The following is an 18,963-nucleotide window of genomic DNA, read 5'->3' as shown; positions in this document are numbered from 1 at the left end:
CAGCAAATAGTATTACAATGTAAGATCCAGGCAGTCTTGAATTGTATACATCCACATTGTCAAGTTTCCGACGTATGGGCTTTTCAAGTGACTCTGAGGCATTGTTTACCTTAAAAGTCCTTATTTAGCCTAATACACCCGCAAATGCTTGCTCGAAGGAAGCTGGAATCTGAAATCTCCTCCCCCTTGGACAATATATTAAACACAATTCTCCACCTTTCTAATTTTGTCATTAATCATATTCTCCAATTAATTTAAAGAATCAGTTTCCCTTCCAAACCGGCTAAGTTCTTATCTTCTTTAATTTCATATGGTCTTGAGGTACAATCTTCCTTCTCCCTCCTCCCAGCCTTAACCGTATCTCTTAAAGCAATACATAAGTTTAACATATAGCTGCTTCTTCATCTCTTGTCAAGCAAGAACATTCAATGTTAGCAGCGTTGACACACATGAAATAAAGATTGCATACCTACATTAAAGTTTTTATATTAGTGGTAAAATATAAAAAAGACTGCCTAGGTGCTTAAGAAGTTAATATTGTTTGGTTGGTTTTGTAAAATACATATTTACCTCTATAGACTATTCTACTGATAATTGCAAGTGATTTGAGACAATATGCTGCACTGATTTTGTAGATGTAAAATTTTCAACCTCAGAAACTATCAAAGGTTTGGTGAACATGGAAGCCTCTTCATGAAACACAATTTAGTGTGGCCCCAGGTGACAAAACAATAGTTTTACTTGTAGGTTGAAATCAGCAGTAGGCCTCCAATTTATTAACTTGCTTGGTGCCCTACATTTTGTTTCACAGCTGAATAAAAAGTTGAACCCAAGTCCAATGTTCATCACAGATATCTGAAGTACAGCTTCCATGAATAGAAAATAACAAAACTTTTCTGACCCCAGGTTTTCTTCAGAAATTCATTCTGGTTTAGTGGAAATAATAGCTCCTCCTGCGTTTTACTATCCTGACATGAAAAATCTAAAAGAGACATTTGGAGATTCAAAAGAAAGAGTCAGGTAAGGACTTTTTTTCTTGCAGGTGAGAAACTGCTTTGGTCATCACAGTAGATCTTAAAGCAGATAGTCTAGGATACTGTTAACTTACATATTGTGTTTGAGAATACAGGGTAAACTAGGCCCAGAATCAGGCTGCCAACTCTATTGCATGTTTTGTATCCAGCAGTCTTTCCTAATTTGGTGCCCTTTGGATATGCAGAGGAACTATACTTTTCACAGTCCTCGCCCTTTGGCCATGTTGGTGATAGAATGTGAAACTGCCCATATACAAAAGTTGAGGAAAGACAGTTTACATTATTCTTACTACTCTTACTATTACACTATTCTTCAGGAATATTTATTTTTAAACATGACCTCAGACATGAGTCTTGAGGAAAAATAATTCAGAAGGGTTTTTTCCAATCTAAATCTTATCTTTTAGTTTTCTCATGATAATGTCAGTTTTGCTGTTGTAGCCTTCTTTTGATCTGCAAATGCTTAGCTTGGCACTGTGTTTATGTCATTGGATTTGGACCTTTTTTGAGGTGCTACTGTGGTATTTGGTGACTAAGCAGATAAACTGAAGTATAGTTTGGATTAAATAATGGCTAGAAAAACCTTCTATAATGGCTATTGTGTCTGCAATCCTAGCACTAGAAGTACATGTTTCTTCAGTAATGTCTGCTAGGACTTGGGGCAGAACCAAGGTGCTACCAGTTAGGACATGGGAGTGCTTTTTTATGATATTAGATACATATCAAGCCAAAGTAAATATCACACAGGAAAACCTTGAACAGGATCTGAACAACTTTTGAAGGACATCATCCAAAGTTGCCATTCCACTGACAAAGGAAACTAAAGACCAACAAAGATTCCTATGTTAGAGGAAGGAGGTTAGGAAACAACTTTTCACAGATGCCATTGTGTGGAAAGTCCCCTAGTGCAGCAGAGCAGATTTTCCCAAGCAAAAAATGTAGGAAACTGCATAAAGAAAGGACATTCAAAAGGAGCTTTTGTCCACTGACAGACTACCTATAATGGGCCTCTTCAGACGTTCCAATGAAGTGGTGGATGGTGAGATTTGGGGGTGTGGGAGACAGAGAGATTACTTGTGTTCATTCATTACAAAAATAATAATTAAAAACCATGTTTATGTTTCAAGCATAAAATTTTCAAGCTTATGTTCAGTCTGTCTGCTTGCATGCAAAAACAATAACATTAAATATTTAATTTTAGATGGAGGACAAAGCAAAATCTGGATTACTGTTTTCTTATGATGTATGCACAGAAAAAGGGTGTATACTACATTCAGGTAAATTGTTTTTATATTTTGAATGTAACAATGAATATTCAAAATATTTTTAAAATGTATAACAGTGAACATGCCATACTGAGTATTTCATAACACAGCTCTTTATCAAATGGCCCTTTAGACCTAATAGTTTATTTATCATACCGATTATTTGTTGTCTACCAGGCATGAGTGTGTAATAAGGCCATAGTTAAAGAGAGTTACACATGTTTAGATTTTTAGCCTCAAAGCAACTAATTAAGCAAAACTAATTTTCCCCTGGAAAAAGATACAGGTTGGTTTAGTTAAAGTACAATGAGCACCTCTTTTTGCATGCTCTGATTTGCCTTTGAATCCAGTGTTGCATAACTGTGTAAAGCTGGCCCTGGCATGTAAACACCCTTTGTTTAGTAACTACCTTGGTTAGCAACCATTTGCAAGTACAACAGTAATAAAATATTCATTTTCTGACCAATGTGCTCATTTTTATTCAAAATTTTGTACATGTGACATCAGTGCACACCTGAGTGAGTGACACTGGAGTAGCTGTACAAGAACTTTTCCTGAATGAGATGGCAGTAATCAATGATCTTCACAGCTTCTCTGTCTCTCCCTCCCTCCCTCCCTCCCTCCCTCCCTCCCTCTCTCTCTCTCTCTCTCTCTCTCATTTTCTCTTAAAGTTATGACTGGGTTCTGAGTAGGATTCTACATGATGTTTATGGTTGGGTGGAAATGTTTGTTCATGTTGCTGAGCATTTGTATGTGGAAATTTCTGTGGGTCATTTCCAGCTTAGTTTTCACCCATCAGACTCCCAGTCAACCTCTCTATTGAGAGGAGAGCAAGAACACATATCATTCAATTCTGCTAACAAGAATAACGTTTATTAAACATCAGCAAATATTTAAAAAAGAAGTTAATTGGCAGAAAGGGACAAAAATAGGCAAAAGAAGAGAGACAGGAAAACACAAATGACAGGCAACAATTTAGATTTTCTAGATAGGTGCCTAAATATTAAAAGGCACAAGCCTTCCAGAGCCACTGGAAAAACTGTAGTTAATGATCATGGACAGTCCCAAAGGAAGTGGCCTTTGGTTATTCCATCTTTAAATCTTTTATGTATATAAGAACAGCAGAGTGAAGATGGAAAGTAGGGTATGAAGTGATCCAGCCCTTATTCTACAACATGAAATAAAGTTTTGTTGATTGGGATGATGCATCCAACAATATGTGTATTTTTGGAGAGGAATTGCTTGTGTGTGTTTGGCACTACTTATTTATCTTTTGTGAATTGAGAACTGTTACTTGGGATAAATTAACAGCCTGTTATTTTGGCTTTTAGAAAATAGGAGGATGACATGCACAAGATTTTTTGTTTTGCTTTTGAGATAGATTACAAAATTTATTGTGTTATCAAAGTTGTCTGAGAGTTTGATGTATATATTTATCTGAGTATCACTGGAAAATATTTTGCTGTTTTGGAGTTTGAGATTTAGAAGTCTGTCTTGGTCATAGTTTCTTTGGTAAGTTTACTACAGGCATGTCAAACTGCTGGCTCGCGGGCCGGATGGATCACGACAAAACCACACCCTCCCCATTGCCGGCAATGGGGAAAAAGTCATGATATGTCTCGTGATGTCACATGACATCGTGAGTTTGATGTGCCTGGTTTACTACAAGGGCTGGAGTTGATTAATTTGCAGTTCCACTTGTTAAAAAACCTGTGGTAGATGCCCAAGCCTTTGGCTAGAGACACACACACCCCTTTAAAAACCTTAAATACTGTATTGTTAAAACAATATTTGGCTATTGAATTAGATGAATCTCAGTGGAATGCGCTATATAAATATTCTTTTAAAACAATTTCATCAACTTATCAAACAATGGTATAGGAAAAAAAATCCTAAATAGCATCATCTGCGTTAAAATTACATGACATCCACCTCATTTTTTTCTGAATTGCATTGGAGATAAACATATATTTATTATTTTGTTACTATGCTTAGTTAGCCAAAGTTTTTGGTTAAAGATTTTTGATGAAATTGTAAACATCACAACAATCTTTTAAAGTGAATCATGTAGTGGATTACTGTTTTCGACATTTTAAAAAGTGCTATTTAAAAAAAATCAGTTTTAGTTGTTAATAATGATCATTCTGAAATATTGAAAAATGAAAGCATAATATCCTTAGACTGATAACAGATTCTAAAGTGCGGACAACTGCATTGACACAAAAAGTAATTCAGAAACAAAATTTAAATTTAATAATACAAATAAATTTATCATTTAGTAGATAAATATTCATTAGTTTTTTTCTTGATAGATTACTTCTACCAGCATAAATGTCATTTTTAAGAAATATATTAAATGTGGATGATTAATTGTTATGTTCTCAACAATCTCTTAGACCCGCACACATCCACCCACATCCACACCCACAATTTCAGTATTCCCAAAGACTAACAATATTTTTTAAATTCTTTCTTTTTTATTCTGTATTTTGTTTTTATAATTGGGGAGGGAGGGCAAGGAATAAATTATACCATAATTCTGTGCATATTTAATGTGGAAGCAATAAAAAGTTTTCAAAATGTCTAGAGATGCCTACTCTAAAGATCTACAAGGGTTTCTTACACTCTTTAATTTGGAAGTATACTAATTTGAAGTAATTATGTCATAATAGTTCAAAGTTAAAATTACATTATGATCTTTTTGATCACTGGCTACCAGTACAAATCCTGTCTTGTGTGACCAGAAGTCTCTTCGTGCAGGGCACTTTGTGCTTCTCTCTTTTTCCACTAGCCCACATTCCATTCTTCCCAAATTTTGCTCAAGAGTATTCCCCAACTTTGTAAAACAGATTTTGAAAATGTTTCAAAATGGGACCAGGGAAGGAAGGAAGGTATTTGTTTACCATGAAGAGAGAGGTAGGCCAACCCTTCTTATAAGATGCCAATCCAAGATTGAGTAATAACCACAGATCTATTATTAAAGACAAGATGCCAAGACAGATACTTGGCACACCCTGCTCTTTTTTCTTTCTGATTTAATGCATGGATTAAAAGCGTACCTCCTTAAAATTAAGTCTCATTTAACACAGCAGAATTCATTTTCTTCTTTCGAAGTCCATATAGCATTGCAGCCTAAATTAATACAATAAAATAAAAAAAGGATCAAGGCTACTATTTCTTTTTAAATGTAAGGCTAAGGCTTTTGTAGCAATGAGCCTGAGAAACCAAATGTGTGGCAAAGCCTGCAATATGGTTGTGTTGATTTGTTTGTTGGCTCTTTTAGTTGTTTACCCCGGTTGCCAGATATGTATGTATAATTGTTCTTTTATTATATGGTGTTTTTAATGCTGTTAACTGCCCAGAATCATGGATTTGGGATGGCCAGCAATAAATCAAGATAATAAATAATAGAGAAAGTACATACCGAAGAACAGGCCTCTCCTTTCTTGTACCCAACTTTGGCACAAATCCAGGTAGTCCTTGACTTATGACCACAATTGAACCCAAAATTTGTGTTGCTAAGTAAAACATTTGTTAACTGGATTTTGCTCCATCTTACAACTTCTCTTGTCATAACTGTTAAATGAATCACTGCAGCTGTTAATTTAGTAACCCAGTTGTTAAGTGAATCTGGTTTCCCCATGAACTTTGCTGGTGAGAAGGTCATAAAAGGGCATTACATGATCCCGGGACACTGCAACTGTCATAAGTATGAACCAGTTGCCAAGCATCTGAATTTAATTATGTGTCTACAGGAATGATGCAATGCTGTAAGTGTGAAAAACAGTCATAAGTCCCTTTTTCAGCAACATTATAACTTCAAATGGTCACTAAATAAACTGTTGTAAATCGAGGACTATCTTTATGCTCTTTCCTCTGATGGATCACATGATATTGCCTTCATTATACACACAGCCTATGAGTGAGACAGACATAACTGTTCTAGTGTTAAAGTACCGTAGTACTTTCCCCTTATTATTATACTCTCCGAGGGCAATCCTTGTCTGCATTTTCCTTGGGAGAAATTCAGATGATTATACTGGTTTGAAGCAGAAGCCACAGAGACAGACTAAGGATTAGCAGTAGGGATAGCAAATTTCTTATCACTGTTGGTTTCTGCTGATTCAGGGATGGGCAGAGAACATTTCAAATCATCTGTAGGAAAAGACCTAATGATGGCTAGATTTATATCTATGTTTGAATCCGAAATCTGATTAGTTTAGTGCCGCCCCTATACAACTTCATTCCTCATTTCATTTCTTCTATTTTGCTTGCTTGCTTGTGCTTGACTCCCTTAGCTTGAGGATGACATCGTTGTCAAGCAGAATTATTTCAGCACAATAAAAAATTTTGCACTTCAGTTGTCATCAGAAGACTGGATGATTCTAGAATTCTCTCAGCTGGGATTCATTGGTAAGAAAAAAAGGCCCTTACATAATTTTTAAAAAGGAGAAGGATAGAAAAGCACTGTGAAATCTGGGTAACTAGTTTAACAACCCTCTCCCAGACAAAAAAACAGCTTTCCTTTCCTAATATGAAAGTATTAGTTGTAAAATTTCCCATATCATTCCTTACTAGATTATGGGTAGATAGTATATAACTTGTAACAAAACCCATGTGGTAGAAAATGGAATAATGTTATAATTATATCAGCAGTTTTTAAATAAAATGTTTACAATTGAAGTATAAGACGGAAATGGACTTCAGTCATCTAAGCAAGTTCATCTATAGATTAAGACAAATGAAAAGCAATGTTTTAAAAGCTTTCTTTATATCTTATTTCTGCCTTTATCAAGGCCAGCAATTCAGTTATATTTGCTCCTGAAACCTTATTTGAAGAGAGATTCTACTTTCATTGTATATTAATATTAAACTGATACACAAGTATTTGAAGATACTGGGTTTCTTTTAAAAAGAGCATGAGTTTTCTAATTCTTCACTAGTATGAGCATTATAATTTCTACCATTTGGCATAATATGTGCAACTAACAGCCTCTTTTAAATTGACCATTGAAAACAAATGCCTAATCTCCCATTCAGTAGAGGGCAGAAAAGGAGTAATGACAAAAGTAGTGTTGCACCAATGTGTTGGCAGAACTTTTGTCAAAATGGTATGATGCTGCATTTGGCATTTGAGAAAAAATGTGATTGCTGTAGGTGCCTATGCCTTGACATCTGCTGAAATGAATGCAACAGTTGTTATGAATTGAGGAGGACCATCTTCGCCCAAGAAACCTTGCACATACACGGACTGCAAAACATGACATATAACAATTTTTAGTTCTGCAAGAAAAGTGTAGAATAAAACAGGAAATACAGATGATGGATACCAGTTTTTGAGAAATTTTATCTCTAAAAGGAAAGTTTAGAGCATTAATTGTTAATAAATGAGAAGGTACAGAGAAATAAAACTTAACATATATTAGTTTTAATTTTATGTCTGAAAGTGAGTTCATCTAGGCAGCAGTTCCATGCCCTTGTGTCTTCAGCCTATCTTTTTACCAAAATGAACCTATTACCCTAAATTATTCTAGTGCAAATTTAGTTTATCAGATAGTGCTACATTATTTAAAAAGAACATTTTGCAGTAATTTGCTGGTTCAGATTCTAAACATCAGAGTTTCGGGTTCATACTCTTTAATGAAACATTGCATTTAAATAAAGTGCTCAATTATTGTTGATACACGTTATTATTTACAGGTAAAATGTTCCAGTCTCCAGATATTACACTCATTGTAGAGTTCATACTTATGTTTTATAAAGAGAAACCAATTGACTGGCTTTTGGATCACATTCTTTGGGTGAAAGTGTGCAATCCAGAGAAAGATGCAGTAAGTTGTTTTGAGAGTTTAATATTTCTGAAAAGGCTACCTATGTGACATGATTGTAAGAAAATCAATAAACTTAGTCATAGTTTTATAGCTCTTGTAGCTAAACAACGTTTAGTGTATTATGATATGTTTAAGAACATATGATTAATGGGCCAGACATTACCAGAAAGAAATTATTTGAAGCTGTGCAAAGCTTTCAGATGGGGATTTTGAAAAGCATGATTAATATAACTGAGGTACCTTTCTTGAAATGTTAAAGAAGTACATTTTCTAGAAGGTTTGGCAACGTAATTTCAAAAACTGTCTTTGGCTGCATGCATGTGCATACACAGACGGCAATTCTCTGAGACTGCCAGAAAAACAAGACAGCTCTGTCTGCAAGTATCTGTAGTCACAACCATGAACATTTTAAAGCAATCACACCAAACTTTGCAGAAGACCTAGAGTAAAGAGGGATGCTTTACTTATGCTAGCATACTGTATTTTACAAAACACCCCTTTAGAAAGCTTTGCATGGCCCTACGGCCCTACTATACACACACTACAGAGGCCAAGTACTATAAAGACTGCATTATATCCTAAAAATATTTTAACTTCTCCAGCTGTGCCCCAGAAGATGGCATGCCTTCTGCAAATAGTCAGCAGAGAATATCCTGTCTGAAGTTTGTATACCCATGGCTGGGGGGAGGGGAGGGAGGGTATCTCCCTGAATCAACTTAGGAATAAACATGCATTTGTGTACAGGTATTCCATCCCCCTTTTTCCAAATGTGGACTCCTTACTACCACCATGTATCCTGGCCTATAGATTGAAAGCTGCAACAGTTGAAGTATTTACCCTGTATTGAGGGTGCCTAATTAATATTATATTTTGCCTAGGCCAGGTTTTATGTAACTCAGGTGGGGAACAATGGCCTTTTTATGACTTGTGGACTTCAACTCCCAGAATTCCTGGGAGTTGAAGTCCACAAGTCATAAAAGGGCCATCGTTCCATACCCCTGATGTAACAGAAAAATTAGTCAGCAAGAATTTCTGTTCTTACCCAGAGACTGGCACAATTTTTATAATTGCAATAATAACCATGCTTTGCATGGGCTGGATGATTCTCTTGAAAATAGTGTAGACTTTTCCCTACACTCCAGGCAAGGTACTCTTCTTCCATCTGTCTTTCAAGGACAGGAGAAAATGTTGCTTGTAAAACCACTTCCTCATAGTGCTCCTCTTGTTGTGTCTTTAACAAGGCTGATAGATCAAATTGACCTTGTGTGGAACTGTGGTTAGCTGCTAGTGCTGCTGCTGTTGAAGTGAAGAGTAGGGAAGGACAGACAATTCTTCACTACCTAGCTCTCTTTGCCAGTCCTTGGGGATGCTCTGCTTCCCTTGTTCCTTCCCTTGCCTGCGCTTTTGTAAGAAAGTGCTGTCCTGTCAGCAGCAGTAGCAAGGTGGTAGGGGCATGGAGCAGAAGTCTTCTCAATGCCATTTCTGCACAATCAAGCCAGAATTCCTTTTAAATGATCCAGGGAGCAGTTCAGACTCAGAAGCTAGAAGGAGAGGTAAAGCATGAATCCCCTTCAAAGGGAGAAAGGTTACTTATAAATCCCTCAGATCTTTTCCACTGCAAAGAGCAAAAGAGTTGCTTCTGCAATGTGGGGCATGCACAGATAAGGAATAAAATTTCCCTTACATTGAACTCAACTGCTAGGAACTTCCATTAAATTCAAGCTAGATTTTCGTAGTCATAGTACAGAAGTGATTTGCCATTGTCCTTTCTTTGGGTCGCTTTTGAACCCGAAATAGATATGCTCAGCTGTCAAACATAGGCAATGTCTTGAGGCCTTGGAAACCAGGAGTGGTTTTTGAATGGCTGGAAAGTTCATGTGTGGAAATGTTGGCTGTATCTGCAGGCTATAGTCACAACTTAGTTCTTAATCTCCCTTAATTCTTTGTTAGTAATTTACACACACACACACACACACACACATATATATACACACACACACACACACACACACACACACACACACACTCTTCGGCTTTGAAATGGAGATGATATATATATATATATATCACATATATATATCACAATATATATATATATATATATATATATATATATATATATATATATATATATATATATATATATATATATATATATATATGGATCCTTGGTTTTTCGGGTTTTTCCCCGCGTAGAACTAAAGGTGTAGGCGCAACGTTTCGACGGAATCCCATCCGTCATCATCAGGCTTTAGCTTCCTTCTTCTGGGAGAAGCATGTGGCTGTTTGTTCCTCTCTTTTAAACTGCCAGAGGGGGTGTGTTCTGTGGAGGTGTGCTCTGATTGGGTAGGGGATGGGATTCCGTCGAAACGTTGCGCCTACACCTTTAGTTCTACGCGGGGAAAAACCCGAAAAACCAAGGATCCACATACAGGCACCCGCGAAAACCTCAGAAAACATATATATATATATATATATATATATATATATATATATATATATATATATATATATATATATATATATATATATATATATATATATATATATATATATATATATATATCACATATATATATATCACATATATATGTATATGTATATCCATATGAGATATACCAGAATATTGAAAGAAGACAACAATAGGCAAAGGAGTTTATACTAAAATCAGAAATATTAATTTTTGTTGAATTTTAGTTTTCAGACCAAATCATAGTAAGAATGATGCCTAATATATTATATATTATTATATTAGGCATGACATTTTTATTTTAATTAAGTGCATTTCAAATAGCAGAGTGACATAGCAGAGTGCAGAAGTAAAAGTTGCAATTGGAAAATATATTTTTCTCAGAATTTAGAAATCCTAGCAGCTGTGAGAGATGAATGATAAACTATTCACCACTTCCTATATAATCAGTTACTAAAGTTCCGATGACTGAATATTTATAGTGGTGGGAATACGTTATTTTATTCTGAATGAAATCATGACTGCTAAATAAAAACAAGGTAAGAATGCAATAAATGGTCCAGATGGCTAGTTTTTAAGCCATGTATGATGATGATGTGTCTTATGCTAAATAAGATTTTCCACCATTTTGTTAAAGAAACATTGTGATCGCCAGAAATCAAATCTCAGAATACGGTTCAGGCCTTCACTTTTTCAGCATGTGGGTCTACACTCTTCCTTAGAAGGAAAGATTCAAAAACTCACGGTGAGTACTGATCGAAGGCAACATATACACATACACCAATTTTTGGAAACATGTTTATTAATCAATCTTAATTAAGAAATACATATTTCTTAAATATATGTTTCTTAACTATATGCTGTATTTAAATACAATTGCCACAAAATCTGAGTATAATTTTGTCATTAAGTGAGACATCAAATGACTATGACTTTACTTCTTCATTGTCCATTGTCTGTTTGTCACAAATCAGTTGGGAGGCATGGCTATAAGTGCTAATTGGTTGCCAGGCAACCAGATCATGATCATATGACTGCATCTAGAAATCCCTAAAAGTCACCACAAGATCTCCCTTTACTTCCCTTCCCTTCCCCTTCCCCTTCCCTTCCCTTCCCCTCTTTCTGGAAGTCCTGGTCAAGTCAGTGATTTAATTTATACTGATCAATTGATAGTTCTGTTAAAGTGGGTGTTAACTAGAATCTGTTTCCAAATCTGAATCAGAGACACATAGTGCTTAGGTATGGGGTCATGATTGGGAGATGATATTATTTCAAGATGTACCATTTTTAGATGAGAAGAGTTCAGAAGCTCTTTTAATGCTATACTCATTTTCAATGACCATCTTATACATCCTGAGCATTGCACCACATGCAATGGGTCCAATAGACAGGGAATATCAGTCAATTCTCTTATCTAAATGAAGAGACAGTGTCATTGGTAGATGATCACAGTCAGAAGCACTCACTGTTGTATGGTCTTTTAGGAAGTTCACAAGTCCTCAAGCAAGGGGTGTATCATTTGAGACCAGACCAAAATGTAAGTTTCCCAGGTCTGTCTCTAAGGGCAACACCATTTAGGATATGTAAACTGAGGCTGTTAAAGCATTTTGCAATACAAAAGCCTGTGAAGTTAAATTTTGGACATTGGATTGGTGGCTCTCCAACAGTGGAGGCAAAATACCTCTGAAGGATATTTATGAGATTTGAATAGCAATAGCAATAGCACTTACTTATATACCACTTCATAGTGCTTTACAGCCCTCTTTAAGCAGTTTACAGAGTCAGCACATTGCCCCCAACAATCTTGAACTCTCATTTTACTGACCTCAGAAGGATGGAAAGCTGAGTCAACTTTGAGCCGGTCAGGATCGAACTGCTGGCAGTCGGCAATCAGCAGAAATAGCCTGCAGTACTGCATTCCAACCACTGTGCTACCACGGCTCTAAAGGGCCCAAACTGCAACCCAAACCCCACATTTATCATCAGGTGCTGGATGGGTGTGCCCTGCAGGGTGGGTGTGGCCTACTGGGTGGGCATGGCCAGCTTGACATCACTCGTGTCAGAGGCACGTGTGGGCCTGGGCAGGACTGGGGCAGATCTGAGGGTCTCCGGCAGAGGGGTGGGTGGGACCAGGGCGAGCGCCAGGGCATGGTCCACTGGAGGAGCCTTACTGAGCCTCAGGCCATACAGGCCCCTGGACGGTGGCACGGACTGCCTGGAGCCCTGGGCAGCGGAGATCAAGCACCCAGCCTGGCCCTTGAGTTCCCATGGCACCAGGACCCCACAGCCCTGCCTACCCTAGCCGCACATCCCTGAGGGGGTGCCCAGTTGTGTTTACCTCCTCCTCAAGGCTACTGCTTCTGTGCTCACTCTCCTTGGCCAGGTTGCTCATGGTGGGTGCAGGAGGGCAAAGTGCATGGGTCAGAGGAAGGCCCACTCCCTCTCCATGCAAGGAGACCTGGCTTTGTAACCAAAGCATCCTCAGCAATAGGATGAGAGACCACCAGGGGATGGCAAAAGGGCAACAGGGCTGCTGGTGGCCAAGACCTAAGGCAGGACTTCCTTCAGACCCTCCCTCCCTCTTATTCCAATCTCCTTCCTTCCTCCTTCCTTCCTTCCCTCCCTCCCTCCTATTCCCATCTCCTTCCTTCTTTCCTTCTCTTTCTTTCTTCCTGTTTCCCTCCCCTCCTTCCTTCCTTCCCTTTTTCCCTCTGTGCCCAGGAAGAGATGAGGGGAGGGGAAGAGGTTGGCAGTGTTTCTCTCAAAGAGTAAGAGAGTAGAAAGAGACCTTTGAGATCTTTTGTCCAAGTCCCTGTTCAAGCAGGGGACATATATTCCAGACAATGGAATATCCAGTCTCTACTTAAAAGCCTCCAGTGATGGAGCGTCCACAACTTCTGAAGGCAAGCTTTTTCACTGGTTAGTTGCTTTCACAAGTCCTTGATTCTAGGCTGGTTTTCTTCTTGATTAGTTTCCATCTATTATTGTCTTCTGATGCTTTGGAAAATAGGTTGACCCCTTCTTCTCTGTGTGGCATCCATCAAATATTAGAACATTGCTATCATGTCACCACCCCTAGTCCTTTTCACTAAGCTAGACACACCCAATTCCCACAAACATTTGTCATATATTTTAGCCTCCAGCCCCCTAATCATCTATGTTTGCTATTCATTTAGACCAGATGGTCCCCCTGGTTTGGTTTATAGAACAGTGGCCATGAGCAGAGCCTTCTCAGAGACAGCACCCCAATTATAGAACTTTCTTCCAAGGAAAATATGAACAGTGCATCCCTCACCCATTTATAGGCAACTCCAAACACACTGTTCAGCCAGGCATATGTAGAAAAACAATACATTTTATGGTCAAACAACACTAAGTAAATTACTACTATTTTTCTTTCTTAAAATGCACACTTTTAATATTGTTTGAAGCAGTGGTGGTGATGCTTTACAGTAGCTGTCTTTGAGAGTTTTTTTGTAAACCACCCTGGATTTCTCAGAAACATTTAATTTCGAATTAGATGTTGATTTAATAAATTAGGCAGAAGAAACAAATGTTTAAATACATCTAAATTCCACAGACCTAGTGCCTCCTCGGCACATACTGCAGAGAAAATAAGGCATTCCATTTGTAGCCAGCACAGCCATAGGATTATGGGAACTGTGGTCCATGACACCCAAAAGACATTAGTTTGGGTAAGGCTGGATTAAATTATAAAAGAGCAGATGAGAGGAAGTAGGAACAAGAAACTTTCCATGCCTCTGACAAAATAATTGGGGAGGAGTTGACTCTTAACTTCCCATTCAATCCAAAGAGTTCTGTGATTTTGGGTAGGGGAGGTGGCAAGAATAGACCACAAAGCCAATCTGCGAGTTTGTTCTCTCGCCTGCCTGCACACCACTCCCTGATGCAACGCATTGCTCCAAGCCATCTCCAAGCCAGAAGTCCTTTGCAGATAATTCCATATATTTCTTTCGGGCCTCTCACTTTTCTGAGAATCGCAACGTGACTAACCTGACGGGCCCCCCCCCAGATGGCCTCACCTTCTCGCTGGCCTTCTGCAAACTGCCTGGCATCTAGTCTTGTCATCTTGCTTCTCTTTGCTGCCGGTGGCTTTCCCATGCAGGGGTGGGGAAGAGAAGTGCTCACAGGCTGTGATGCCAGGCGGTGGGCCATGGAGGTGCTGGTGGCAGGGGTGACGCTGATCTAAACATCATGTCGACCATCCAGAATGTGGTCAGTTTTAGTTCCTCAGGGCCGCCCTGGAGGGGGATCGAAAGAAGGGGCCCAGCCCGCCTGCCGCCTGGCCTGTGGGATGAAAGGCAGGGAGATGGAGAGCACGGAGGCACAAGCTGAGCATTGCCCTCTCCACTGGAGAGGGGGATGCAGCATTCACACCGGATAAAGAAAGGCAGCATGGAACTGCTGATGGATCCCCTTTTTTGTAAGTTTGCTTACGCTTTCCTTTCCCCACACTTTTCGCTTCCCTGCTCTCTTTGTCTCTCCCCCTCACACACAGAAACTCCAACTGCTTTCTCCCCCTTCTCGCCCTTTTCCTCCAGCTGCACCTGGACAGAGTGGGAGGAGGTTAAAAAAAAGAGAAGGGGGGAAAAAGGGGGAGGCTCCCGTTTTTTGTAACACCTCGGCTTCCTCTTCCTCTCCTCCTGGCTCTCTCTCTCTTTCACACAGACACACACACACACACACACACACACACACACAGAGAGAGAGAGAGAGACAGAGAGAGAGAGACAGAGAGAGAGAGAGAGAGAGAGAGAGAAACCCTTTCTGTTTTCTCCTCCTTCTCACCCTTTCTCTCCAGCCACCACACGTTGCCGGCCGGCAGCAGTTCCAATGGAGAGGGCAAATGGGAGCCAGCCGATGCTCAGCTTGTGTCACTGCGTGCTCCCATCTCCGCATTTTTCATCCCACAGGCTGGGCATGCCCTGGGGCACTAGGCTTACAGAACGCCAAGGCCCAAGGGAGGAAAGACAGTGCAGCAAAACCAGACAAGGAGAGGCCCAGCAAAGTGGGGAATGGCTGGGTGTGACGGGCAAGGCTGGGAGGGGTGGGGTGAGGCAGGGTGAGGCAAATGAGCTGCAACTGCTGCTACAAACCACCAGCCCTTGAACACTCGCCATTTCGTGTGCGTGCACCAGGAGGGCATCCAGCCAGGTTGGGGTGGGCCAGGGCTGGGGCAGTGGGGGTCGGTCCCTTGACATTTCTGGGACAGACCTGGGGGGCCAAATTTGGGCCCTCCCCAGCCCGGCCCCGGCACCTGCTGCTTTGGTGGCTCTGTAGGCAGAGCTTCTCTGTCAGAGAAGAGAACTTTGCAGCTCTGCCTACAGAGCCACCAAAGCAGCAGGTGGAGCTCGAGGAGGGAGGGCGCTGAAGTGGGCGGTCGGGCCATTAGCAAAAGAGCAATGTGTCTGAGCAGAAAGCGGCCTTGGAACAAGTGGGGCAGGTAAGAAAAGAAATCCTTGCTCCCCCTAGAAATTGCCCTTCTTTCCCTACCTGACTCCCAGCCCCATGCCACTTCTTCGCGATCTGCCCCCACCATGTGCAGGGAAACAAAGGAAGTTTTTTTGGGGGAAAGGTCAATCAATCATTTCCAACTTTGTGATCTTTCACGAGAAGTTGGAATTGATTGACCTTTTCCCCCCAAAATAAAACTTCTTTTGTTTTCTTGCACACGGCGGGGGCAGATCGCGAAGGAGAAGCAGCACGGGGCTGGGAGTCAGGTAAGGAAAGAAAGGCAGTTTCTGGGGAGAGCAAGGATTTCTTTCCTTACCTGCCTCACTTCAGCGCTCTCCCTCCCCGAGCCTCTGAGCTCCACTTGCTGCTTTGGTCGGCTTGCCGGCCCCCACTTCAATGCCCTGCCTACCACCACCTAGCATGGCCACCCCGGGGCTGCAGGGACTGGCATGGAATGGGAAGGGCATGCACCCCATCCTCCTGCCACCATGCAGGGTAAGTTTGCCGGGCCTGCCCCTGCCTAGATGTCCTCACCTCCCCCAAGCAATTTTTTTTACTAACCTGGCTTTCAGCTGCATTCTGTTTCTCCTTTCGCTTCTCAGCCTGCGCCACGTTTGTGGGACTATCGGTAAAAAAAAAAGGTTCCATCAGAGTAACTTCTTGAGATCTCGCAAGAAGTTAGAAAGTCACATGGAACTTTTTTTTGTTCCACAAACACGTGGCAAAGGCTGAGAAGCGAATGGAGAAATGGAATGCAGCTGAAAGGCAGGTTAGTAAAAAAAACGCCTGGGGGAGGTGGGGGCATCTGGGCGGGGGCGGCAACCTATCCTGGACAGCTTCGGCAGGTGTCTGGCAGGGGGAGGGAAGCAACTGGTCTACCACCATGCTAGTGCTGTTGCTTTGCTTCTCCACCCCATGCACAGGGCCCGCCCCACCGCTCGCATGGAGCGCCCTGCTGTCGCTGCTCCCCCAACCCCACACGGCACCTTTTTTTTAGCTCCGACGCATCACTTCCTCTGCCGCTAAAAGTTCAATCAAGCAATTCCATTTTTTTTACACGGCAGTGGAGGCCTAGGACTGGGGTGACGGCACGTGTGCCCACAGAGAGGGCTCTGCGTGCCACCTGTGGCACGTGTGCCATAGGTTCGCCACCACTGGAATCATTGTGGTCAAATCTTGCATTAAAAATCTCCTACAATTATTATTATTATTACATTTATATGCCGGCCACCTCATGGTTCAAGGCAACACTGAGATCTACTTGTGGGTAAGTTATCATCAACTTGAATTAGTAGTTTTCTAAGCATTGCCATATTTCTTTACATTGAGCCTGAACGTTTGAGGAAAATAAATACACATTTATCATCAGAAATGAACACTGTTTAAACTTTACCAAGGTTGATATTGCAATATTCCTAAGTGACTTCAACTCAGTGCAGCATATTTTCAAATTGGTAGAAACTAATATAGTCAAGCCTCACTTTGCCTTTTGGTGCAGAAGCAACGTCATCTGGTGAGGTTATGTGCAGCATATTTTCAAATTGGTAGAAACTAATATAGTCAAGCCTCACTGCACCCTTTTGTTGCAGAAGCAACGTCATCTGGTGAGGTTATGTGACAGCTGTCTTGTGTCTCCCATCTTCTCCTGTGTGTGGTTTCTTGATTTGGGTTATTAAATATTCAGAAATGTTAGGCTGCTTTGGTGGCTTTGAAAGAGCTGACAGTTTTGAATTTATTCTGTGTCACTTCCTTCTTTTACTTATTTTCTTGCCATCTCTTGATTGTTTTCACAATAGTACAGGCAGTCCTTGACTTACAACCACAACTGGAGCCAGAATTTCCATTCCTAAGCAATGAGGTTGCTGTGTAAGTCGCACCTGATTTTATAATTCTTTTTGCCGTGGTGTTTAATGAACCCCTGAAGTTATTAAGTGAACCATGGCATTAAATTAATTCAGCTTCCCCTACTAACTTTGCTTTTTGGAAGTCAGCTGGAAAGATTGCAAATGGTAGTCACCTCACCCCGGGACGCTGCAGCCTTTGTAAATGCATCCCTGTTGCCATGCGCCTGCATTTTGATCCTGTGACCCTCAGGGTGGTGCGATGATTGTAAGTGCGAGAATTGGTTTGAAATCACTTTTTTCAGTGCCATTGGAATTTCAACTGAAGAATTCCTAAATGAATGTTTGTAAGTCTAGGATTACCTGCAGGTATAGGAGGTTGTTTCTCATGCAACAAATAAAACCATCCAGAACTGTTATTGCTGACTGCAATATTCCATAGATTGAAAATAAAAATAGTTTAAAAGCAAACATAAGGTAAACAAAGCTTTAAAATGGGAAATTTATAAACAGGACTTAGGAGGACTACATTTTCCTATATGTTGTGGGACAAAATATTTCCAGATGTGGTACTTAGGGGAACTTTTCACTACAATTTTATCTAAGTGGAATGTGTCTTGGAAAATTGTCACAAATGATTTTTAGCAAGAGAAATGTACTAACCTTGAAAACTACAGGAAATATATTTACTGTCCTATACATCTATACTTTGTTGTTGTTGTTCACACTTAGCATTATATCTTGTCATTTTTTGTAGGATAAAGATTTCCTGAAACCATTATTGCATAAAATTCATGTGAATCCACCAGCAGAGGTTTCTACAACATTAAAGGTCTATCAAGGGCATGCTCTTGAAAAAGCCTACATGGGTGAAGACTTTTTTTGGGCTATCACACCAGTTGCTGGAGATTATATCTTGTTTAAATTTGACAAGCCAGTTAATGTAGAAAGGTAACTCTTTTGTTTTCATTTTAAAATGAAAGGTCTCCTGAGCTGAAGGTGTTAATATCTTCTGGTGGTAAATTAAACAGTGAAAACACTACAAGT

At 40.1% G+C, this 18,963-nt stretch overlaps 1 protein-coding gene across 5 annotated transcripts in view; it reads left to right on the top strand.

The window, feature by feature from the left end:
- The window catches only part of MGAT4A (alpha-1,3-mannosyl-glycoprotein 4-beta-N-acetylglucosaminyltransferase A), a 95,611-nt gene that overhangs the window by 64,181 nt on the left and 12,467 nt on the right, over positions 1-18,963 (top strand). For all 5 annotated transcript variants that reach the window (XM_081327638.1, XM_081327637.1, XM_081327636.1 and 2 more), the window contains 6 exons: positions 907-1,020; positions 2,236-2,311; positions 6,598-6,712; positions 8,000-8,130; positions 11,238-11,345; positions 18,674-18,867. In XM_081327638.1, coding sequence (XP_081183764.1) covers positions 907-1,020; positions 2,236-2,311; positions 6,598-6,712; positions 8,000-8,130; positions 11,238-11,345; positions 18,674-18,867 — 738 coding nt within the window. The remainder of the gene's footprint in view (positions 1-906; positions 1,021-2,235; positions 2,312-6,597; positions 6,713-7,999; positions 8,131-11,237; positions 11,346-18,673; positions 18,868-18,963) is intronic.

This window comes from Vipera berus, assembly GCF_964194415.1.
Source record: "Vipera berus genome assembly, chromosome: 4".
NCBI lineage: Eukaryota > Metazoa > Chordata > Lepidosauria > Squamata > Viperidae > Vipera > Vipera berus.
The sequence above is the reverse complement of the archived record's forward strand: the minus strand, read 5'-3'. Positions and strand labels throughout refer to the sequence as shown.